At 37.5% G+C, this 22680-nt stretch overlaps 1 protein-coding gene across 3 annotated transcripts in view; it reads right to left on the bottom strand.

Moving 5' to 3' along the window:
• Positions 1–523: 523 nt before the first annotated feature.
• The window catches only part of CENPI (centromere protein I), a 69731-nt gene continuing 47574 nt past the window's right edge, over positions 524–22680 (bottom strand). For all 3 annotated transcript variants that reach the window (XM_058536340.1, XM_058536339.1, XM_058536338.1), the window contains 6 exons: positions 20190–20325; positions 19176–19300; positions 17653–17701; positions 17305–17523; positions 1713–1754; positions 524–1010 (listed from right to left, as the gene is read on the bottom strand). In XM_058536340.1, coding sequence (XP_058392323.1) covers positions 909–1010; positions 1713–1754; positions 17305–17523; positions 17653–17701; positions 19176–19300; positions 20190–20325 — 673 coding nt within the window. In that variant the 3' untranslated portion in view covers positions 524–908. The remainder of the gene's footprint in view (positions 1011–1712; positions 1755–17304; positions 17524–17652; positions 17702–19175; positions 19301–20189; positions 20326–22680) is intronic.

Genomic DNA, 22680 nt, shown 5'->3' with positions numbered 1-22680 from the left:
GCCCTTCAAAAATAAATGCAGCTTGATTTCTCTCAAATGATATGAATTTTATTAAAACGGGGGTGGGGAGTTTTTCAGTAGCACTGAAGCAAAATTTTATAGTAAATTTTCAGCAGGATATTCTAGCTATTATAAAAATCTTAAAAAGCTTCAGAATTATCCCTGAAAATAAAGTTGCAGTTAGTTCATTTGGACCCAAACACTTAAAAATGGGATATATACATATACATACATGCACATACACAAAATAGAGCAATTTCATGAAATCAAACTGATATAAACAGGAATGTCTTGATTATCCCACAATCCTCTCCCCTTCCTTTTCTCATCAAATTGCTACCAATGAAGGCCCAGGAAGCTACCGACTACTTAGAGCCAGCTTTTAGAGTTAGAAATGTCGCATCCTGTTAACTTGGTGCTGGCACTGTTGTTCACAATAAGAAAAATGGCAATATCCACAAAGTTTCATAGAGGCAGCAGAGTATTTTGCATGAGTATGTCTATGGCTTAACCACCACTTGCATGAGTATGTCTATGGCTTAACCACCACTGTATATTACCTGCTCTCTTCCATCAATGCAGCTTATAGTCCACAAGAATGTGAAAAATCCCACCACAAAATAGATGTTTCTTTACGTATAATTTGGTGGAAGGCACAGCCTGATGACGAAGTCACTAGGAGGCTAAAGAATCTAGATCCTGAAAAATAGTTAGCCACACCGAGGCTCTCCTGAGCCATCGATGGAAGGCCAGTCCAAGCACTCTCTGAGGATGGCAGTCTGTTGGTGAAAAGAATATGGAAACTCAAGTTGGCCTTTCTAGCAACAAGGAAGGAATTTAGTCTCATGTGCTCAGTTTGTTTATGTCAACCTTCATTTAATGTTGATCATATGGTTTATGTTCTCTGATCAGGGGACAGAAGAACGATGAATACTACTTCTTATGAAAAGTTTCAAGCCTTGTAATCCCTCTGAAAATAAATAGTCCAAATACCAATTCCATTTCTTTCCCTGCAGGCACAAAAAAGGGAAAATTACTTATCAAATATTTACTATGCTTAGTCTCTATCTCTTCTTCTTTACCTAGGAAAAGTTCCCAGCATCCTGGATGCACATAGCAGGAGTTAGCTCAGAGAAGCCAGGTTCATAACCGGAACTCAGTCACTAAGTAACATTCAAACCAGAAAGTACTCAAAGTTTAAAGGCTAAACATTCCCCTTATTGGCAAAAAAATTTAGCTGTTCAACTTAATAAGTACTGTGAAATGAAAATGGGTCACCATTCCCACACTCCAGGAATTTAACATTTAAAATAGATAACGCAGAAGCAGACATTATTATATTACTGCCTGTATTAAATATGTACACAGCAGAGTTTCTATAATAATAGACCACTGCGCTCAGTTTTGTTAAATCAGCCTCATTACAGTCACACTCTGAATTCACGCAACTGTACTATAAAATGAGATAAACAGTCACAACAGCAAGAGTCAAACTATGAATAGTTATATCTTAGAGAAGACTGTAGAGGGTATGTGCCAATTAATTCACAGAAAGTCACGGGAATGAATTCAGAAGGCAAACACTTCACTTTGACTTTGTGGAGGCAGCAGACTCAAGATTTCGGAAAAAGTAAAGGTATATATTCTTTTGATGAAATGAAGCTGTATGAAATCCCTAAACATGATGAAAATAAATAAATAAATGTATTTACCCGAATAGAGCTCATGTTTACTGTCCTTTCTTCTGGCCATTCCTTAAAAAAACAAAAACAAAAACAGGAAGTGGGCAGATATGAGGATGGAAATATTTGGTTAGCAAAAAATAGCAGAAAATTAAGATAGTTCTTCATTGTCTGATTCATTTGCTACATTGTATTCCTACCACCACTCCTGGATTCCTTTTGAATCAACACCCACTATAACCTTCCATATTTCTCCCTAGAAGCACAAAGAGAAGGAAAATAAAATCATAGTGGATAACGTGAGCACCATTTTGCTAATTTATGGCTTCATTTTTTTTTATTCTGTACTCAGCCACTAGGGTGGAGAAGGAAGATGTTCGAGAAGGCTTCTTCTGAGGAATATGATACCCGAATTGAGTCTTGAAGGATGAGGAGGAAATCTGATGAGGCAGTCTGTGTACATAGTAGATTCTATGAGACTCCGTACTTCTTTATGAAAACTCAGACCTAGGTGGGCCCATTTATCCCCTGGCTTTAACAATCACCTACTGCATTTCATTGAAAAGCCATCAATTCTAACAAACAACATTTTTTATATATCACTAAGAAAAAACTCTGCCTATTAAACTATGTATCACACAATGTCTTTTTAACACTTAGAATTTTTTATTTTATAATGATTGAAAATTTTAGATGTAGACAGATTTTGATCATATATTACTTTTATAAACATGAAATGGTAAACATTAAGTAGTGAAAGTATTTCTAAAACTTCACATCAGAGTATAACTCTTCTGAATTACATTTCTACTCAAGAGTTGCGGATATCTATGTTTTTTTCACACAATATCATCCACTGTGCCAGAGTGTTGATTACGCAGCATTTCTTAAAAGAACTAAAAATTCCTGGTGCTGGGGTCCCAATTATGTAAAGCTAACCTACTTATGGCTCCTGCTTCAAGGAAAGTCTGTCACATGTATGGTTCACCGCTTCCTTCCCCTCTTTCTCCAAGTCATTTGGTTTTGGGGGCTTAAAACAGTGCTCCAACATTGTCTCCAATTTTTTTCCCCAAGCTGCTGCCATCCATTCGGCAAGGTCTGATTCTGGCAATTTGCCAGTGCACACTCAAAAACAGCAAACAACAACTAGTTCATGATTGCTGGCTGGCTGACATAGATCACAAGATGCATCCTCATCTCTGAGAAGTTCAAAAGTGAAAAAAAAGTGTGTGTTTTGGAACTGAAAAATATAGTCCATGCTGATGAATTCCATATTTATTTCTCTAGTTCCAACCTCTCTCCTGAGCTCCAAGCCCCTATTTCAATCTGCCTACTTACACTTCTTGGATGTCTAACAGGCATCTCAAACTTAAGTAGGTCAAAACAGAACTCGATTCTCAAATTGCCCTCCCCAAAACCAAAAATAACCTCTCTTGTTCTTTCATCAGTATTTCTCTTACTAATAAATGGAACTACCATCAATCCAGTTGCTCAATACAAAAAACTCAAAAGTCCTTTTCTTTGTCTCATTCCCACTTCTAATCAAGCCATCATCAGGTCCTATCTGTTCTATCTCAAATCAGTTCACTTCTATCCACCTCCACTACCACCACTTGTATACACATCACTATCAATATCTCTTGTCTAGACTTCAGCAATAACCTCCTAACTGTTGCCCCTGCTTCCACTCGGACCTCCTCTTATAACTACAACCTCCACAAAAAAGCCAGAGTAGTCTCTATGAAACATCAACCCAGACCATACTATAACCCTGCTTAAAAATCATTCGTTTCCCAATGCACTCCTAACAGATCTGTAAGATAGATGACCCTTGTATTATATCCAACCTTATTTCATTCCATTCTCCCTCTTGTTCCTTAAGCTCTAAGCCACACTGGCCTTTCTTTTTTCCTTGAATCCCTTGAGCCATTGTACCATTCCCACTGCCTAGAGCGCTCTTCTTCCAGCTATCCCTAGGCTGGCTTATTCTTATCTTTTAGAAGAAATCTCAGATAAAACGTCACCTCCTCAAAAAGGCCTTCCTTGAACACTCACCCCTGACAACTCCCGTCATTCTCTCTCTCATCTCACCCTGTTTATGTCCTTCATAGCATTTCTCAAAATTTAAAATTATCATGTCTACTTATTTCATTACTTGTTTATTGTTTGTTCTCATTAGAATATAAACTCTGTTTGGGTAGAAATCGTATCTATCTTCTTAAGTACTATATTCCCAGTGCCAGAAGCATAGTGGACACCAAATAAATATTTGTTGAATAAATAAAGAAACAACTAGTTATTAGTTCAAAGATAATTTATGATAAGAAAACGTAGAGCTTTAGAATTTCCTGAAATGTAAGTTCTACAAATGTTCAAAATATTTCAACTCATTAAAGTGAGCTGAGCTCTTTGATACTGAGAACTGATTGGCCAAATTAAATTTACTAAATTATCACTAGAAGTCTGGCTAATCTGAAATATTTACAATGTGATAATTCAATAAAATAAAACTGTCAGAATTAAATCATACCACCATGGTATCAGAGGTTATTTTTACTATCTCAAGGGTAAGATACTTAGATAGTAAGCAGTTAGCTACTGACGAGGGCTCAAAAGGCATTCTTTTTTTATTTGTTTGTTTTTTGTTTGTGAGGAAGATCAGCCCTGAGCTAACATCCATGCTAATCCTCCTCTTTTTGCTGAGGAAGACTGGCTCTGAGCTAACATCTATCGCCAATCCTCCTCCTTTTTGTTCCCCAAAGCCCCAGTAGACAGCTGTATGTCATAGTTGCATATCTTTCTAGTTGCTGTATGTGGGACGTGGCCTCAGCATGCCCAGAGAAGCGGTGCGTCGGTGCATGCCTGGGATCCGAACCCAAGCCGCCGGTAGCGGAGGGCGCGCACTTAACGGCTAAGCCACGGGGCCAGCCCAAAAGGCATTCTTTTAAAAGACAGACTGACATTAAAGCCTAGTATTTTCAGAACCATACAGAAACATCATCAATTACAAAAACGGTAGTTTCACATTTTGCCAAATGTGCTCTATGCTGCTAGAAGGTAATGTTCCAGAACCAACCTTCCTTAAACATTTTAAAAACTATTTTCTGATTTAAAAGAATATATCAATTCCTGATTCTCCAAAACAAGTTTGCTTACTTATGTCCAAGTTGATAATATTTGCTACTTTAGAGACTGAGTCTTATAATTAAGACACACACACACACTCTCTGTCTAGGAGAAAAAAAGAATTGACTTATGAAAATCAATTCTACTCTATTTATGATTCATTACATACTTTTCCAAATAAGAATTGGATGCAACTGTGTTGACAGGGTATGGAGAAATGGACACCCATTCATTGTTAGTGGTAATGTAAATTGGTATAAATTCTACTGAAAGTAATTTGACAATACCTAACAAAAGTAAAAAGATATACCCTTTGAAAGCAATTCCACTTGGAGCAATTTTATCCAACAGACATACCTGCATATGTATGAAATGATGTACATAGTTCAAGAACATTCATTAGAGTGTAATTTAATAACAAGATTAGAAACAACTTAAATGCTCAACTTGTAAGTTATATGCTTAACTTACATTAGATCCATACAATGCAATACTATGGAAATATCAAAAAGAATGAAAGCAGCCCTTTATGTACAAATATGAAACAAAAGCCAAGATATTAAGTCAAAAAATCAAGAGGCAGAAAAGTGTATATAGTGTACAGTGTTGAAAAAGATCATTTACACAGAAATGGAGAGTATGTCTCCGGAAGCATATTCAAGAAACTGAGAGTGGTTGCTTAATGATAAAAACTGTCCACGTGAAGTTCCACTTCCAGGATGAGATCACGAGGAGTTCTGTGGACCCACTCCCCAGCAAAATGGGCAAAGTTGGCAAAAATTATTTTTAAAAACCCAGCATTTAGGGGCCAGCCCCGTGGCGTAGCGGTTAAGTACATGCCCATTGCTTTGGCAGCCTGGGTTCGGATCCCAGGTGCGCTCCAATGCACCGCTTGTCAGGCCATGCTGTGGCGGCATCTCATATAAAGTGGAGGAAGATGGGCATGGATGTTAGCCCAGGGCCAGTCTTCCTCAGCAAAAAAGAGGAGGATTGGCAGATGTTAGCTCAGGGCCGATCTTCCTCGCAAAAAAAAAAAAAAAACACACACACGCAAAGGACCTGAATAGACATTTTCCAAAGAAAATATAAAGATGGCCAACAAGTGCATAAAAAGATACTCTACATCACTAATCACCAGGGAAATGTGAATCAAAACCACAACGATATACCACCTCACACCCATTAGGATGACTATTATCAAAAAAAAAAAAAAACCCAGAAAATAATAAGTGCTAGTGAGGATATGGAGATATTGGAACCCTTGTGCACTGCTGGTATGAATGTTAAATTCATATGGAAATGTCTATGGAAAACAGAATATACCCAAAAGAACTGAAAGCAAGGACTTGAACAGATAATTTTATGCCTATGTTCATAGCAACATTATTTACAATAGCCAAAAGCTGGAAGCAACCCAGGGGTCCATGAAAGGATGAACAGATAAACAAAATGTGGTATATACATACAATGGAATATTATTCAGCATTAAAAGGAAGGATATTCTGACACATGCTACAACATGACTGAACCTTGAAGACATTACGCTAAGTGAAGTGAGCTATTTACAAAAGGACAAACTGTATGATTTCACTTATATGAGGTACATAGAGTAGTCAAATTCACAAAGACTAAAAGTAGAAGGAAGGCTGCAAAGGGCTGCAGGGAGGCAGGGATAGGGAGTTATTGTTTAAAAGGTATAGAATTTCAGTTTTACAAGATGAAAAGAGTTCTGTGGATGGATGGTGGTAATGGTAGCACAATGTGAATGTACTTAATGCCACTGAACTGTATACTTAAAAATGGTTAAGATGGTAAATTTTATGTTATGTGTATTTAATCACAATTAAAATTAAGTAGAAAAAAATCAATGAAACCAAAAGTTGGTTCTTTGAAAACATCAACATCATTGACAAACCTTTAGCAAGACTAAATAAGCAGGGGTCAGCCCCGTGGCTTGGCGGTTAAGTGCGCGCACTCCGCTACTGGCCGCCCGGGTTTGGATCCCGGGCGCGCACTGATGCACCGCTTCTCCAGCCATGCTGAGGCCGCGTTCCACATACAGCAACTAGAAGGATGTGCAACTATGACGTACAACTATCTACTGGGGCTTTGGGGGGAGAAAAAAGGAGGAGGATTGGCAATGGATGTTAGGTCAGCGCCGGTCTTCCTCACCAAAAAGAGGAGGATTAGCTCGGATGTTAGCTCAGGGCTGATCTTCCTCCAGAAAAAAAAAAAAAGACTAAATAAGCAAAAAGGAGAGGAGATTCAAATTACTAAAATCATTACCAACTTTACAGAAATAAAAAGTATTGTATGGTATACCAATAAATTAGATAAACTATATGAAGTGGACAAATCCCAGAAAAACAACTAAATGTAGAGTGACTCAAGAAGAAATAGAATATCTGATTAGATCTATAACAAAACAAGAGGTTGAATAGTAATTTAAAACCTACCCACTAAAAAAAGCCCATGACCAGACGGCTTCACTGGTAAAATCTACCAAACATTTAAAGAAGAATTAATGCCAATCCTTCAGAAACTTTTCCAGAGAGTTGGAGAGAGAATACTTCCTAACTTATTCTATGAGGGCAGAATTAACCTGAAACCAAAACCAAAGATATCACAAGGAAAACTTAATATCCCTTATCCTTCACAAACTACTGGGAAACCAAATCTGGCAACGTGTAAAAGGTATTGTTTCCCATGACCAAGTGGGATTTACCTCAGGAATGCAAGCAACATCTGAACATCAATTAATATAATATACCATATCAATAGAATAAATGGCAAAAACCACATGATGTTTGTAGATGCAGAAAAAGCATTTCACAAAATCCAACACCATTTCATGACATAAACTTTCAACAAACTAAACATAGAAGGGAAGTTCCTCAACCTAATAAAGGGCAGCCATGGAAACCCCTAACATCGTACTGGTGAAAAACTGAATTGCTTCCCCCACCATCAAGAAAAAAACAAACTTGTCCATTCTTGCCACTTTTCTTCAACATTCATTGTACCTGAAGTTCTAAGGAATGCAATTAGGCAAGAAAAAGAATAAAAGGCATCCAGATTTGAAAGAAGGAAACGAAATTATCTGTTTGCAGAAGACATAATCTTATAGATAGAAAAATCTAAGGAACCCACTGAAAAGCTATAAAAACGGGCCGGCCCTGTGGCTTGGTGGTTAAGTGTGCGCGCTGCGATGCTGGTGGCCCGGGTTTGGATCCCGGGTGCGCATCGAGGCACCACTTCTCCGTTCATCCTGAGGCCGAGTCCCACATACAGCAACTAGAAGGATGTGCAGCTACGACATACAACTATCCACTGGGGCTTTGGGGGGAAAAAATAAAATAAATAAAATCTTAAAAAAAAAAAAATCAATTGGATTTCTATACAGCAGCAATGAGCAATCCAAAAATGAAATTAAGAAAACAATTCCATTTACAATAACATCAAAAAAAAAAATACTTGGAATAAATTTAACAAAAGGAGTGTAAAACTTGTACTCTAAAAACTACAAAACGTTGTTGAAAAAAACTAAAGAGGACCTAAATAAATGGAAAGACACCCTATGTTCATAGATTGCAAGACTTAACATTAAGATGCCAATACTATCCAAATTTATCTACAGATTCAAGGCATTACCTATCAGAATCTCAGCTGGTTTTTTGTAGAATCTGATGAGCTGATTGTAAAATTCATATGGGGGGGGGCTGCGCCTATGGCCTAGTGGTTAAGTTCAGCATGCTCTGCTTCGGCGGCCCAGGTTCAGTTCCTAGGCATGGACCTACACCACTTGTCGGCAGCCATGCTGTGGCAGCGTCCCACACACAAAATAGATGAAGATTGGCACAGACGTTAGCTCAGGGCAAATCTTCCTCAGCAAAAAAATAAATAAATTTAAAAAAATAAAATGAAATAAAATTCATATGGAATTTCAAGGGGCCAAGAATAGCTAAAACAAGCTTGAAAGAGAAAAACAAAGCTGGAGGTCTCACGTTTCCCAATTTCAAAGCTTATTACAAAGCTACACTAATCAAGACAGTGTTGTACTGGCATAAGGATAGACGCAGATAAATAGAAAAGAACTAAGAGTCCAGAAATAAACCCATACATCTATGGTCAACTGATTTTCCACAAGGGTGCCAAGACATTTTAGTAGCGAAAGAATAGTTTTTTCAACTAATGGTGTTGAGACGACTGAACAGCCACATGCAGAAAAATGAAGTTGGATACCTATATCACATCCTATACAAAAATTAACATGAAATGGATCAAAAATCTAAATATAAAAGCTAAAGCTATAAAACTCTTACATAAAACATAGCAGTAAATCTTCATGATCTTGAGTTAGGCAGTGATTTCTTAGCTATGACATCAAAAGCACAAGTGATACACTAACAACAAATTATTCAAAAAGGAAATTAAGAAAACAATCCTACTGGGGCCGGCCCCACGGCCGAGTGGTTCAAGTTCCATGCGCTCCGCTTCAGTGGCCCAGGTTCACAGGTTTGGATCCTGGGCATGGATCTACTCCACACATTAGCCATGCTGTGGAGGCATCCCACATACTAAATAGAGGAAGACTAGCACAGGTGTTAGCTCTGGGCTAATCTTCCTCAAGCAAAAAAAGAGGAAGATTACCAATGGATGTTAGCTCACAGCAAATCTTCCTCACCAAAAAAAAAAAACCAAAAAATCCCATTTACAATAGTTTTGAAAAGAATAAAATATTTAGGAATAAACTTAACCGAGGAAGTGAAAGACTTGTACGCTGAAAACCATAAAACACTGATAAAAGAAATTAAAGTATACACAAACAAATGGAAAGACATCCCATATTCATGGATTCGAAGAATTAATATTGTTAAAATGTCCATACTACCCAAAGCAATGTACAGATTCAATGCAACCCCTATCAAAATCGCAATGGCATTCTTTACAGAAATCAGAAAAAACAATCATAAAATTCATGTGGAACCACAAAAGACCCTGAATAGTCAAAGCAATTTTGAGCAAGAGGAACAAAGCTGGAGGCATCACACTTCTGATTTCAAAACATATAACAAAGCCACAGTAATCAAAACAGTACATGTTTTGTCCATTTTGTCCATTAGTATATATTGACTACACTAATGGACAAAATGGATTAAAGACTTGAAGGTAAGACGTGAAACCATAAAACTCCTAGAAGAAAATATAGCCCGTACAATCTTTGACATTGGTGTTAGAAGGATCTTTTCGAATACCATATCTACTTGGGCAAGGGAAACAAGAAAAAATAAACAAATGGGACTTCATCAGACCAAACAGCTTCTGCAAGACAAAGGAAACTACGAACAAAACAGAAAGACAACCCACCAACTGGGAGAAAATATTTGCAAATCATATATCCAACAAGGGGTTAATCTCCAAAATATATAAAGAACTCATACAACTCAACAACAAACAACCCAATCAAAAAATGGGCAGAGGATGTGAACAGACCATTTTTCCAAAGATATACGGAGGCCCAACAGGCACATGAAAAGATGTTCAACATCACTAATCATCAGGGAAATGAAAATCAAAACTACAATGAGATATCACCTTACACCTATTAAAATGGCTATAATTACCAGGACAAAAAACAAATGTTGGAGAGGATGTGGAGAAAAGGGAACTCTCACACACTGTTGGTAATGCAAATTGGTACAGCCGTTATGGAAAACAGTATGGAGATTTCTCAAAAAATTAAAAATCGAAATACAATATGACCCAGCTATTCTACTCCTGGATATTTATCCAAAGAACTTGAAATCAACAATTCAAAGAGATTTATGCACCCCTATGTTCATTACAGCATTATTAACAGTAGCCAAGACATGGAAGCAACTGAAGTGCCCATCAACTGATGAAATGGATAAAGAAGATGTGGTGTGTATATATACAATGGAATACTACTCAGCCATAAAAAAGACAAAATTGTCCCTTTTGCAACAACATGGATGGAACTTGAGGGTATTATGTTAAGTGAGATAAGCCAGACAAAGAAAAACAAACACCGTATGGTTTCACTCACGTGGAAGATAAACAAATACATGGACAAAGAGAACAGATTAGTGGTTACCAGAGGGGAAGGAGGCTGGAGGGTGGGCACAAGGGTTAAAGGGACACATATATATGGTGACTGACAAATAATAATGTACAACTGAAATTTCACAATGTTATAAACTATGACACTAATAAAAAAATAAAATTAAAAAAAAGAGAGACATATACACCAATGGAAAAGAATACAGAGCTCAGAAACACACCCATGTGTATATGGTCAACTGATCTTTGACAAGGGAGCCAAGAATACACGATTGGGAAAGGATAGTCTCTTCAATAAACAGTGCTGGGAAAACCGGGTATCCACATGCAAAAGAATGAAACTGGACCCCTACCTTACACCACTCACAAAAATTAACTCGAAATGGATTGAAGACGTAAATGTAAGACCTAAATAAAACTGTAAAACTCCTAAAAGAAAACATAGGGAAAAGGCTTCTGGATATTGGCCTTGGCTATGACTTCTTGGATATGACACCAAAGCATAGACAACAAAAGCAAAAACAGACAAGTGGGACTACATCAAACTGAAAAGCTTCTGCACAGCAAAGGAATCAATCAACAAAATGAAAATGCAACCTACTAAATGGGAGAAAATATTTGCAAACCACATATCTGATAAAGGGTTAATATCCAGAATATATAAGGAACTCTTACAACTCAACAGCAAAAAAAACAACTTGATTAAAAAATGGGCAAGGGAATTGAAAAGACATTTCTCCAAAGAAGACATACAAATGACCAACAGATAATGAAAAGGGGATCAACATCACTAATCATCAGAGAAATGCATATCAAAACCACAGTTGAGATATCACCTTACACTTATTAAGATGACTTTTATCAAAAAATAAAAGATAAGCATTGGCGAGGATGTGGAAAAAAGGCAACCCTTGTACACTGTTAGCGGGAATGTAAATCGATGCAATTGCTATGGAAAACAGTATGGAGGTTGCTCAAAAAATTAAAAATAGAACTACCATACAATCCAGCAATTCCACTTATGGGTATACATCCAAAGGAATTGAAATTAGGATCTTGAAGAGATATCCGTACTCCCATGTTCACTGCAGCATTGTTCACAAAAGCCAAAGACATGGAAGCAATGTAAATATCCATCAACAGATGAATGGATAAAGAAAATGTGGCATATACACATAACGGAATATTATGCAACCTTAAAAAAGAAGGAAATCCTGCCATTTATGACAATATGGATGAAGCTGAAGGCAATTATGCTAGGTGAAATAAGCCAAACACAGAAGGAGAAATACTACACGATACCACTTATATGATGAATCTAAAATAATCAAACTCATAGAAGCAGAGAGTAGAATGGTGGTTGCCAAGGATGGGTGGCAGTAGGAAATGGCAGGCATTAATAAAAAAGCAGAAGTGATAAAAGAAAAGATTCACAAATTAAGAGTTCATCAAAATTAAAAACTTTTGTCCCTTCAAAGGAAACCAACAAAAAAATGAAAAGGAGAAAACTTTTGCAAACCATATATCTGATAAGTGACTTAAGTCTAGAATATAGAAATGGCTCTTATAAGTCAATAACAAGACAAATAACCTAATTAAAAATGGGCAAACAGTCTGAATAGACATTCCTCCAAAGAAAATATACAAATGGGCAATAAGCACATGAAAAGATGCTGAACACCAATAGCTACCAGGGAAATGTAAATCAAAACCACAATGAGATACTACTTCCCACCCTCTAGGATGGCTTGAATCAAAAAAACAGATAATACCAAGTCTTGGGGAAGACATGGAGAAAATGGAACCCTCACACACTGCTGGTAGGAAAGTAAAATGGTGCAGCTACTTTGGAAAACAACCTAGAAGTTCCTCCAATAGGTAAACATAGAAACACGGCATGATCCAGCATTCCCACTCCTAAGTATATACTCAAGAGAAATGAAAACATATGTCCACACAAAACCTTGTACATAAATCTTTACAGAAGCATCATTCATAATAGTAAAAAAGTAGAAATAACCCAAATGTCCATCAACTGATGAATGGATAAGCAAAATCTAGCATATCCATACAAAGGAATATTATTTGGCAGTAAAAACAAATGAAGTACTGATACATGCTATGACATAGATAAACCATGAAAACATTATGCTAAGTGAAAGAAGCCAGTCACAAAAAACTATATGTTGTATGAGTTCATTTTTATGAATTTCCAGAAGAAGCAAATCTACATAGATATAAAGTAGATTTGTGTTTGCCTAGGACTGGGGAGATGGGGAGTCTGGGGAGTGACAGCTAACGGGTATAGGATTTCTTTTTGGGATAATGAAAATATTCTAAAATAGATGGTGGTGATGGATGCACAGCTCTGTGAATATACTAAAAGCCATTGAACTCTATACTTTAAATGGGTGAATTTTATTGTATTTGAATTATATCTTAATAAAGTTGTTAAAAAAAGGAAGAGAGAAAATTTTTAAAAAGTGTCTATATCCTTTAGAGGTATATAACGAAACATTTACAGTAAAATTGTATAACATTTGGTATTTGCTTCAAAATTGGGTATAAAACTGGATGGTAGGGGGCCAGCCCCATGGCGTAGAGGTGAAGTGCGCGTGCTCTGCTGTTGGCAGCCCGGGTTCGGATCCCAGGCGCGCACCGATGCACTGCTTGTCAGGCCATGCTATGGCGGCATCCCATGTAAAGTGGAGGAAGACGGGCACGGATGTTAGCCCAGGGTCAGTCTTCCTCAGCAAAAAGAGGAGGACTGGCATGGATGTTAGCTCAGGGCTGATCTTCCTCACAAAAATAAAAAAAAATAAAAAATAAAATAAAATAAATAAATAAAAAATAAAACTGGATGGTAGTAGAGACTGAGCTGGGTGATGGGTACATGGGGGTTCATTATACTATTCTTTCTACTTTCGTATATTTGAAATTTACAAAATAAAAGGTTTTGTAAAAAAGGTAACAAAGAGCTAACAATATGGTAAGGAATGCCAAAATCTATGGTAAGGTAAGCCAAAATCTAGAAGATGAGAACCCAGAGGGTAAACCTAATACCCAAAGTCACTCTTGGCCTGAGGAAATTTGCCAATCCAGAGGAATCAGTTGCAACACTGAGCTGCATTTCCACAGTCTTGAAGGGGTAAGGTGACTAAAGTCAAGCACCGGGTTTGCCCAAAGTGGGAACTCATAAACCAACCCCCAGTTTAAACTACAAACCCAAGGTAAGAGTGCACTAGAAGTAAATCAGCCTTCTCACAGGCTTTCCATCTGTCTGCCTATGGTCTGAGAATCTCGGGCATAGAACTTGGATTAGGGTGGTCCCAGACAAAGAGCACCCCTAGGTACCAGTGAGAAGCAAATGAAAGCCCTCTTTGCAGGAAGATACCATTCTAATCTTAATGATTCTTTCTACAAAAATATTTCAGGTGTCCAGTACATGGTCAAAAATAACCAGACACACAAAAAAACTATGCAACATGAGGAAGCAGCAGCAAAAAAAGAAGGCAACAGAGACAGACACACAAAAACCTGTGATACTGGAATTATCAGACACAGATTATAAAACAATGCTTACTAAGTTTAAAGAAAGGAAGTACCAGATAGAAAAAACAAGCAGCAATAAAAATGGCTTCCTAAAGGCAGAAAAAGAGAAAAAATGGAGGAGACAAGGATGGAAGTGGGATTTCTATAGTTTAGAATTTGGAATCATGTAAATGTTTTACATATTCCAAGAATCAAATTAAGTAAAAAAGAAAAAAAGCAATCTCTAAAACATGAAAACAAACTGAAACAAATGTAAACCTAACTGTATGTAAAATAGAGTATGTGCACTGTACATGTGTAGTAGGATTTAGTCCAGGGGCAAAAAGAACTAAAACTATTTCCAATTTCATCCAGGAGTCTCATTATTAATATTATTAACTTGAAACAAGTTTTTACATATTGTATGATAAATCAGGCAAGTTATTATGAATGCAAGAAAAAGAGGAATATCAGAAAATCACTAAACTACACTGTAGCCTCTGAAGCTCCTCTATGTACTTTAAAAATGTAATTTTTATTCATATATTGAAATCAATCAATGTTTTTGAAGACCTACATATTACTTTTCTCACCATCTCGTCCTTGACTACATTTCAAAACCTCATCTCCTACCATGCTATAGTCTAGACCAGTGGCTCTCAACCCTTGTTGTATATCAGAATAATTATATTTAATAAGCAGATCCTGGATGTCACCCGAGTTATTATTTTTTTTTTAATTTTTTGTTTATTGCAGTAACATTGGTTTATAACATTGTAAAAATTTCAGGTGTACATCATTGTACTTCTATTTCTGCATGGACTACATCATGTTCACCACCAAAATACTAATTACAACCCATCACCACACACATGTGCCGAATTATTCCTTTCACCCTCCTCCCTCCCCCCTTCCCCTCTGGTAACCACCAATCCACTCTCTGTCCCTATGTGTTTGTTTATTGTTGTTATTATCTACTACTTAATGAAGGAAATCATGCGGTATTTGACCTTCTCCCTCTGACTTATTTCACTTTGCATTATACCCTCAATGTCCATCCATGTTGTCACAAATGGCTGGATTTCATCGTTTCTTATGGCTGAGTAGTATTCCATTGTGTATATATACCACAGCTTCTTTATCCATTCGTCCCTTGATGGGCACTTAGGTTGCTTCCAAGTCTTGGCTATTGTGAATAACGCTGCAATGAACACCGGGGTGCGTGTACCTTTGCAAATTGGTGTTTTCAAGTTCTTTGGATAAATACCCAGCAGTGGAATAGCTGGATCATATGGTAGTTCTATCCTTGATTTTTTGAGGAATCTCCATACTGTTTTCCATAGTGGCTGTACCAGTTTGCACTCCCACCAGCAGTGTATGAGAGTTCCCTTTTCTCCACATCCTCTCCAACACATATTGTTTCCTGTCTTGTTAATTATAGCCATTCTGACGGGCGTGAGGTGATATCTCATTGTAGTTTTGATTTGCATTTCCCTGATAGTTAGTGATTTTGAACATCTTTTCATGTGTCTGTTTCACCCGAGTTATTAAATCAGAATCTCAAGGTGGGAGCAATCAAGGATGTATACTTTGGAAAAGCACCCTGGGTACTTCTGCTGCTCAGTCAGGGTAGAATCCCTGTTCAAGCCCTACAATTCTACATAAGTTCCTCAAACACAGCATGCTCTAACACAGGGGTCAGCAAACCACGGCCCACATCCAGCCCAATGCATGTTTTTGTAAATAAACTTTTATTGGAACACAACTATTCTCATTTGTTTATCCATTGTCTACGGCCACTTTCATGCTACAACGGAAAGGTTGAGTAGTCTTGAGGGAGACCACATGGTCTGCAAAGCCTAAAATATTTGCAATCTGGCCCCCCACAGAAAAAGTTTGCTGCTCCCATTTCCTCAAATACTGCTCCTGTCTTGGCAAGCTCATACTCATCCTTCAAAACTCCAATCAGCATCACTTCTGTAAAGCCTAAACCTGGGTTAGCACCTTTGTATATTTTTTAATTGTCCTCTGTACTTTCCCTATACTACCCAGCATTCTTTATTCTAAGATATCTGTTTAACTTCTCTTCCCCGACTAGACTGTAAGCTTTATGAGGGCAACACCCAGATGTGTCTTGTTCACCACGGTGCCTGGTTCATTGCATGTGTATATTAAACACTTATTCAATGAATATCTCCCCCATTCTGTACACTTTTTCCCCATTTTGTTAGATTTCTCAATGTTCCAGTCTGTTAAGGGAATTCTGAATCTGGATTCTATCAGTGTATTTGTAATGTCATCCAGTTGTGTCATCCACTCATTTCATATGCACACCATTTGAGTTCTTCCCCTAGTCACTGATAACGTTGAAAAGGACAGGGCTGATGATAAAGTCCTGAGAAGACCCTCCCCTGCCTGCATACTGATATCAACTCATTAAATCAGCAATCTTGAGCTCAGACTCCAACTCTGATTATAATATCTAGCCTACATTTTCCATCTTGTCTAGAAGGATTTTATGAGAGCTTTCACTTCTCCACAGCCCTTTCTTACCTGGCACCACCTCTACCCAAGCAGAACCGAACTAATAACCACTCCCTCATCTTTCTCACAACTGTACCTTTTCTCACTTCACCAGACTGTATTTTAATAATGTTTACAAGTCTGTCTCTGTCACAAGCCCAAGCTCTTGGAGGGTAGAGACTTACTTAAGTTAACTTTGAATCCCTAGAGCCTAGCACAATGCCTGAAATTTAGCTGATACTCAAAAAGGAATGACTGAACACATGTCTTACAATTCGGACACACTAAATTTATGGCATTTCCTGTTTCTGCCATCATAGTATTCCTATATAAAATCTAAAAATCCTTTACATACCCTTACCTGTAGCAGAAAGGAAACAGCATAACTCAACAGAGCAGGATGATGGACTAAATTTAAACTGTTTTTATACTCTGCTACTCCAGCTTTTTCTAAGACTTCGGGGTCAATATATAATCCTTTCTGGAACGGTCTGGATGTCCACAGACAACCAACCATGGTTGTCAAATAGTGATTAAATTCTTGATAGGTCTTGCTGCTGAAACTGAACTCTGATTTTGTCTATTGGGAAAGAAAAACAATTGTCATTATTATCTATTCTCCCTTTCCTTCTGATTCCCAACAGATCTTATATATCTGCACTCAATTTTTAAACAATTGTGCTGTAACACAGAGGTTTATCATCCATACCTTTTGTACCAACTCATTTTTCTTTGCAGCAGTCAAATTTATACGATACCTAAAAGGGAGAACAAATAGAATGAAACTTTTAACATTAAATGCCTTTGAAACGTAAACATAAACAAAAGCATACATTTTAAATGTAAATATATACAGCTGTGCACATAAACAAATATCCGTCTGTCTAGTTAAGGGTTTTATCCTTTTGCGGTACATTCTCCTCAAAGAATAAAAATACAGGTTTGGGGCCGGCCCGGTGGGGCAAGCGGTTAAGTGCACGCGCTCCGCTGCGGTGGCCCGGGGTTCGCCAGTTTGGATCCCGGGCGCGCACCCACGCACTGCTTGGCAAGCCATGCTGTGGCAGCGTCCCATATAAAGTGGAGGAAGATGGGCACGGATATTAGCCCAGGGCCAGTCTTCCTCAGCAAAAAAAGAAGAAGATTGGCAGATGTTAGCACAGGGCTGATCTCCTCACAAAAAAAAAAAAAAAGTTAATAGAGGCTCAAGTATTGAGTTGTACATTTAAGATCTGCACTTGACTGTAAATTATACTTCAATAAAAAAGGAAAAACCAATGAAGGAAATGCTTTTAATGTTTCACTATTAAAAATTAATAAAGGCTCAAAAGCAGTCAGTCACTGATACAGAACATATTTTCTTTTTCTTTTTTTTTTTTTTGATTCCCTCCCCCCAAAGCCCAGGTAGATAGTTGTATGTCATAGCTGCACATCCTTCTAGTTGCTATATGTGGGACGTGGCCTCAGCATGGCCGGAGAAGCGGTGCGTCGGTGCGCGCCCAGGATCCGAACCCGGGCCGCCAGCAGCAGAGCGCGCGCACTTAACCACTAAGCCATAGGGCCAGTCCAGAACATATTTTCTTAATGTGGGAAAAAAGGTGCAGTAGAAAGGCTACAGGGGAAACTTAGAAATGTAATTATTTTCTTGCCTGAGAACCAATATCCAATTAGTTTTAAAAAACATTTTAACTTTGGCATAGTCCTACAAGTTATGCCAAAAGGGTCTACACTTATGGACTAAGAAAAGTAATTTCAGTCCATAGAGGGGTAAGAAATAATACCTGTAGTTTCATATATGTGGCAATTAGCTCCCCTTATCTCCCAGAAAATGTTCTTTTTACCAGAGAAGCAACATAGACCTAAACCAGTTGTCAACAAAGGACTAATTTTTCTTTAAGACACAGCAATGAGAATTAACGCTGAGTACAGCTGTACCATTGCACAGATGATCCTTAACTATGAATTTTTTAATCCATATCCCCCACAGTGACATTTTAAAAACGACAGTTAAAATAGCTTCATGTTGGAAGGTCATTCCCAAAAGAAAGCCACGTTTCCTATTTCCATAGGCCCTGGCAGAAAATGGATAATAATTTTATTGTATTTAATATTTTATTGTATTATATATAATAAATTTATTGTGCTATATTTATAAATTATAATTTATTGTATAGTTGAAAAATGAAGATAGAATTATGATGTACTAATTCATAAAATGGTAAAAAGGCTTCATACCTGTGCATAATGTAACAGAGCTGGTTCAGGATACTGGAATCCAGGCTGAGGAGTGCAGAACAGAAGATCCCAGGAGGAAACAACACCACTAATGGAAGGTTATAATTTATATATATGTCACACACCTTTGGGAAGAATGATAACATCAGTATACAGATATTCCCCAGAACCCCTCAACCAAGTTCACCCAAAGAATCATCAGTAGAGAATAGGCAATGACATAACATCAGGTTTGGGCCTGCCTGTTTCATAAATAGAATAGGTAGCCACAAGCCTGCTTAAAAATGTACCTCACCAAATATCAACCTTACCATAGAGGATTATTTCTAGAAGATCATTATTAAAATCTTTCATTTTTTTCTGGGGAGAGATCTTAGAGTGGGGGAGAATGGGGAAGGGAGCATTTCTTTCTCCTTAGGTCCCAAAAATATTGATTTATCATATTAGTTAGCTGCCAACCTGGAAAACAAAGGAGCATGCTTCTAAGCAAATATAACACAAGACAACCAGGTATTAGTGAAGGAAGGAAGTGAGGAAAACTGAGATTAGTGGGTACTTCCTAGATAATGGTTCTGTCCAGGTCAAATACTATAAAAAAATAGAAGACCAGAATCATAGGTACCAGGAAAAATAAGGTGGTTGAAAGGTGGGAGTAGAGAGCTAAAGAAATAAGAAGGTATGTTGGTTTTTTGCCAGGGGTTGGCAATGTAAAATGGATGAACAAAAAGTGATGCTAGAGACAGACTTCTGTCTAGGGCCAGCATTATTCAGGGGAATGTCTATCAAAGTGGTACCTGGACTTTTCACAAAAAACATTTGTTTTTCCACTTTGTTTTATGAAAGTGAGTTATTCAGGCAAGAATACAATCATTAACTTCAAAACATGTAGCTTATTTTAACGATGCTAATAAGGTCACAGCCCAACTTAATGGTTGTACATAAAATTTAAATAATAGACCAATAAAGCAGAAAGCCATCAAAAAATCTAAATAGGGAAAAAGGAATGTGTGCTACCTTCTCATAGAAATCCAAAATGAAGTGCAGCAAGAAAGTGCTGTTGCTTTCTAAGCGCATTGCAGTAGTGGACAGCCACCCTACATAGTCAATCAGTTCAGACACAGAGTTCAAGGATCCACTTAAAGTTGTTTCTCTGCAATAAGGAACCATGACAGTCAGATCCACATTAGCAAAAGTCTTCACAATTTCCAAGCTAAAGTTGAATAATATATAGCAAAATATATTGGATAATACACAGCAAACAGTTGTTAGAGATTTCAGAAAACGATCAGTGCTCCAATGTATAATTCACTTTTTTAAAACCACAGTGATTAATCATAAACTACACAGGGGTTCCCTACACCCTCTAGGGAACCGTTAAGATCAATTCCTAGAACATCCTCAGCAACCACTCTGCTAGTAAATACCAGAGAAATAAAGGATTAAGCTCCAGACAGACTTTAGATAATATTACCAATGTCCAGAGACCATAGCAGTCAGCAAATTAGTTTCTAAGTACACAAATCAAAACTTAGTTTTGCCTGAATTCCTGAGTTAAAATGCTGTAAAAAATATTTTCACTTCAATTTAACTGGAATTCAATTTAATCCTAAAACTGAATTAGTAAAATTTTTGGCATCTTTCATTCTAGTAAAAACCAGACCTGGATATTTTATATTCTTCTCAAATCAATGAACTGTGTCTCTTTAAATCACACATGGGTATAAATGGTTCAGTCTATTTATCTACTTACCCCTGTCCTTCAATTTACTGTTGAGTGGATTAGGAAAAGACCTAGAAATGTGATTTCATAGCTTTACTCTCCAATCTAGGTAGCCAACAATGATTATGCACAAGGAAAAAGGAATAGTATATAGTCTTAGAGCTTGAGAGATGATGATGACTCTACCACTACCCGCCATCATGACGGTTCAGTGCCAGAGCAAGCAGGGAAAGATTAGGCGGGCACCCATATAGTCAGCCAGCCATTTGCAAAACTATATTTTAACTATGATTTTTGGCAGCACTTGGCAAATGCGTCTGAAATCATTTGAAACAGTGGTGATCACTCAGAACAGCGTCTCTTGAAATGCTTCTCTACAGGATACTAGTGGCATTTTGGATGAAACAATTGGCTGTTCAAGACTGCCTCCTACTTCCCATCTACTTGCAGCACATTTAGCATCCCTGGCTCCCACCTACTAAATGATGGAAGCACCCTCTCCCAGTTACCGGGCCAACCAAAAATGCTTGCTGGTAGACCACTGCTGAGAATGGTGTCCCACTCTTCTCTCCTTGTGATCTACAACCACAATTTACTCCCTCTCTGACAGTCATATGGCACATGGTCATACGATGGAAACATGGCATTACACTTATATCTCCAAAACAGAAGGAATTATTGAGAACTTAAGACCTATACTATAGGGGCCGGCCCCGTGGCTTAGCGGTTAAGTGTGCGTGCTCTGCTGCTGGCGGCCCGGGTTCAGATCCTGGGCGAGCACCAACTACTGCTTCTCTGGCCATGCTGAGGCCACGTCCCACATACAGAAACTAGAAGGATGTGCAACTGTGACATACAACTATCTACTGGGGCTTTGGGGGGAAAATAAATAAATAAATAAAATTATAAAAAAAACAAAAAAAGACCTATACTATATAATGTCAAGTAGTATTATGACAAGCAAAGTTATCTACATTTATGTCCATTTATTTGTTTTAAGAATTTTAGAAAGCAGAGCTCCTTTTTAAATGCCCTCCCCAAATTTATGACACTAATTTAAAAAGGATCCTTGGATTTTTGGAAAGAAAATACAGAAGTTCTGAGGCACCTATATTAGGGGTGCCTAAAACTTACATTGCAAGTTGGCTAAAGATTATAGATGTAAACATACTATTCTTAATAGAATTGAGGTGTTTGAAGAGGTTAAGCGTTTAAATAAAAATTCTTTACGACAGTGGTTCTTAAACTTTAGCTTGCACCAAAATCACTGAAGCATTTGTTAAATCACAGATTACTGGGCCCTACCTCCACAATTTACTTCAATAGGTCGAGGGTAGGGCCTGAGAATCTGCATCTCTAACAAGTTCCCAGGTGATGCTGATGCTACTGGTCCAGGGACCACACTTTGAGAAGCACAGCTTTACAAGATGTTTTCACTACCCACTAATGCTCCATTTCCTTCTAAAAGTGATCAGACATACATGATGTATGCAAGCGTTGCAATAATGAATATGAAGAATTGAAAACAATTTTCCAGGCTACTCCCAAGAAACTTCTATTGTCCACTCTCCTATCAAAGTAGGAGATTGCTATAGGGATAAAACATATAGAAAAATAGGTCTGGGCTAATCTAACCAAGTTAACCACCAGCTATTTACAACTGAAGCTAAGGGATCCTCATTTTATACTTATAAAGTAAGAATGTGACTAATAATATAGGGAATGTGAACACTGATTAGATATTTGAAGATATTAAGAACCATTCATTTTTTTAGGTGTTATACT

Source organism: Diceros bicornis, chromosome X, assembly GCF_020826845.1.
Source record: "Diceros bicornis minor isolate mBicDic1 chromosome X, mDicBic1.mat.cur, whole genome shotgun sequence".
Taxonomy (NCBI): Eukaryota; Metazoa; Chordata; class Mammalia; order Perissodactyla; family Rhinocerotidae; genus Diceros; species Diceros bicornis.
The sequence above is the reverse complement of the archived record's forward strand: the minus strand, read 5'-3'. Positions and strand labels throughout refer to the sequence as shown.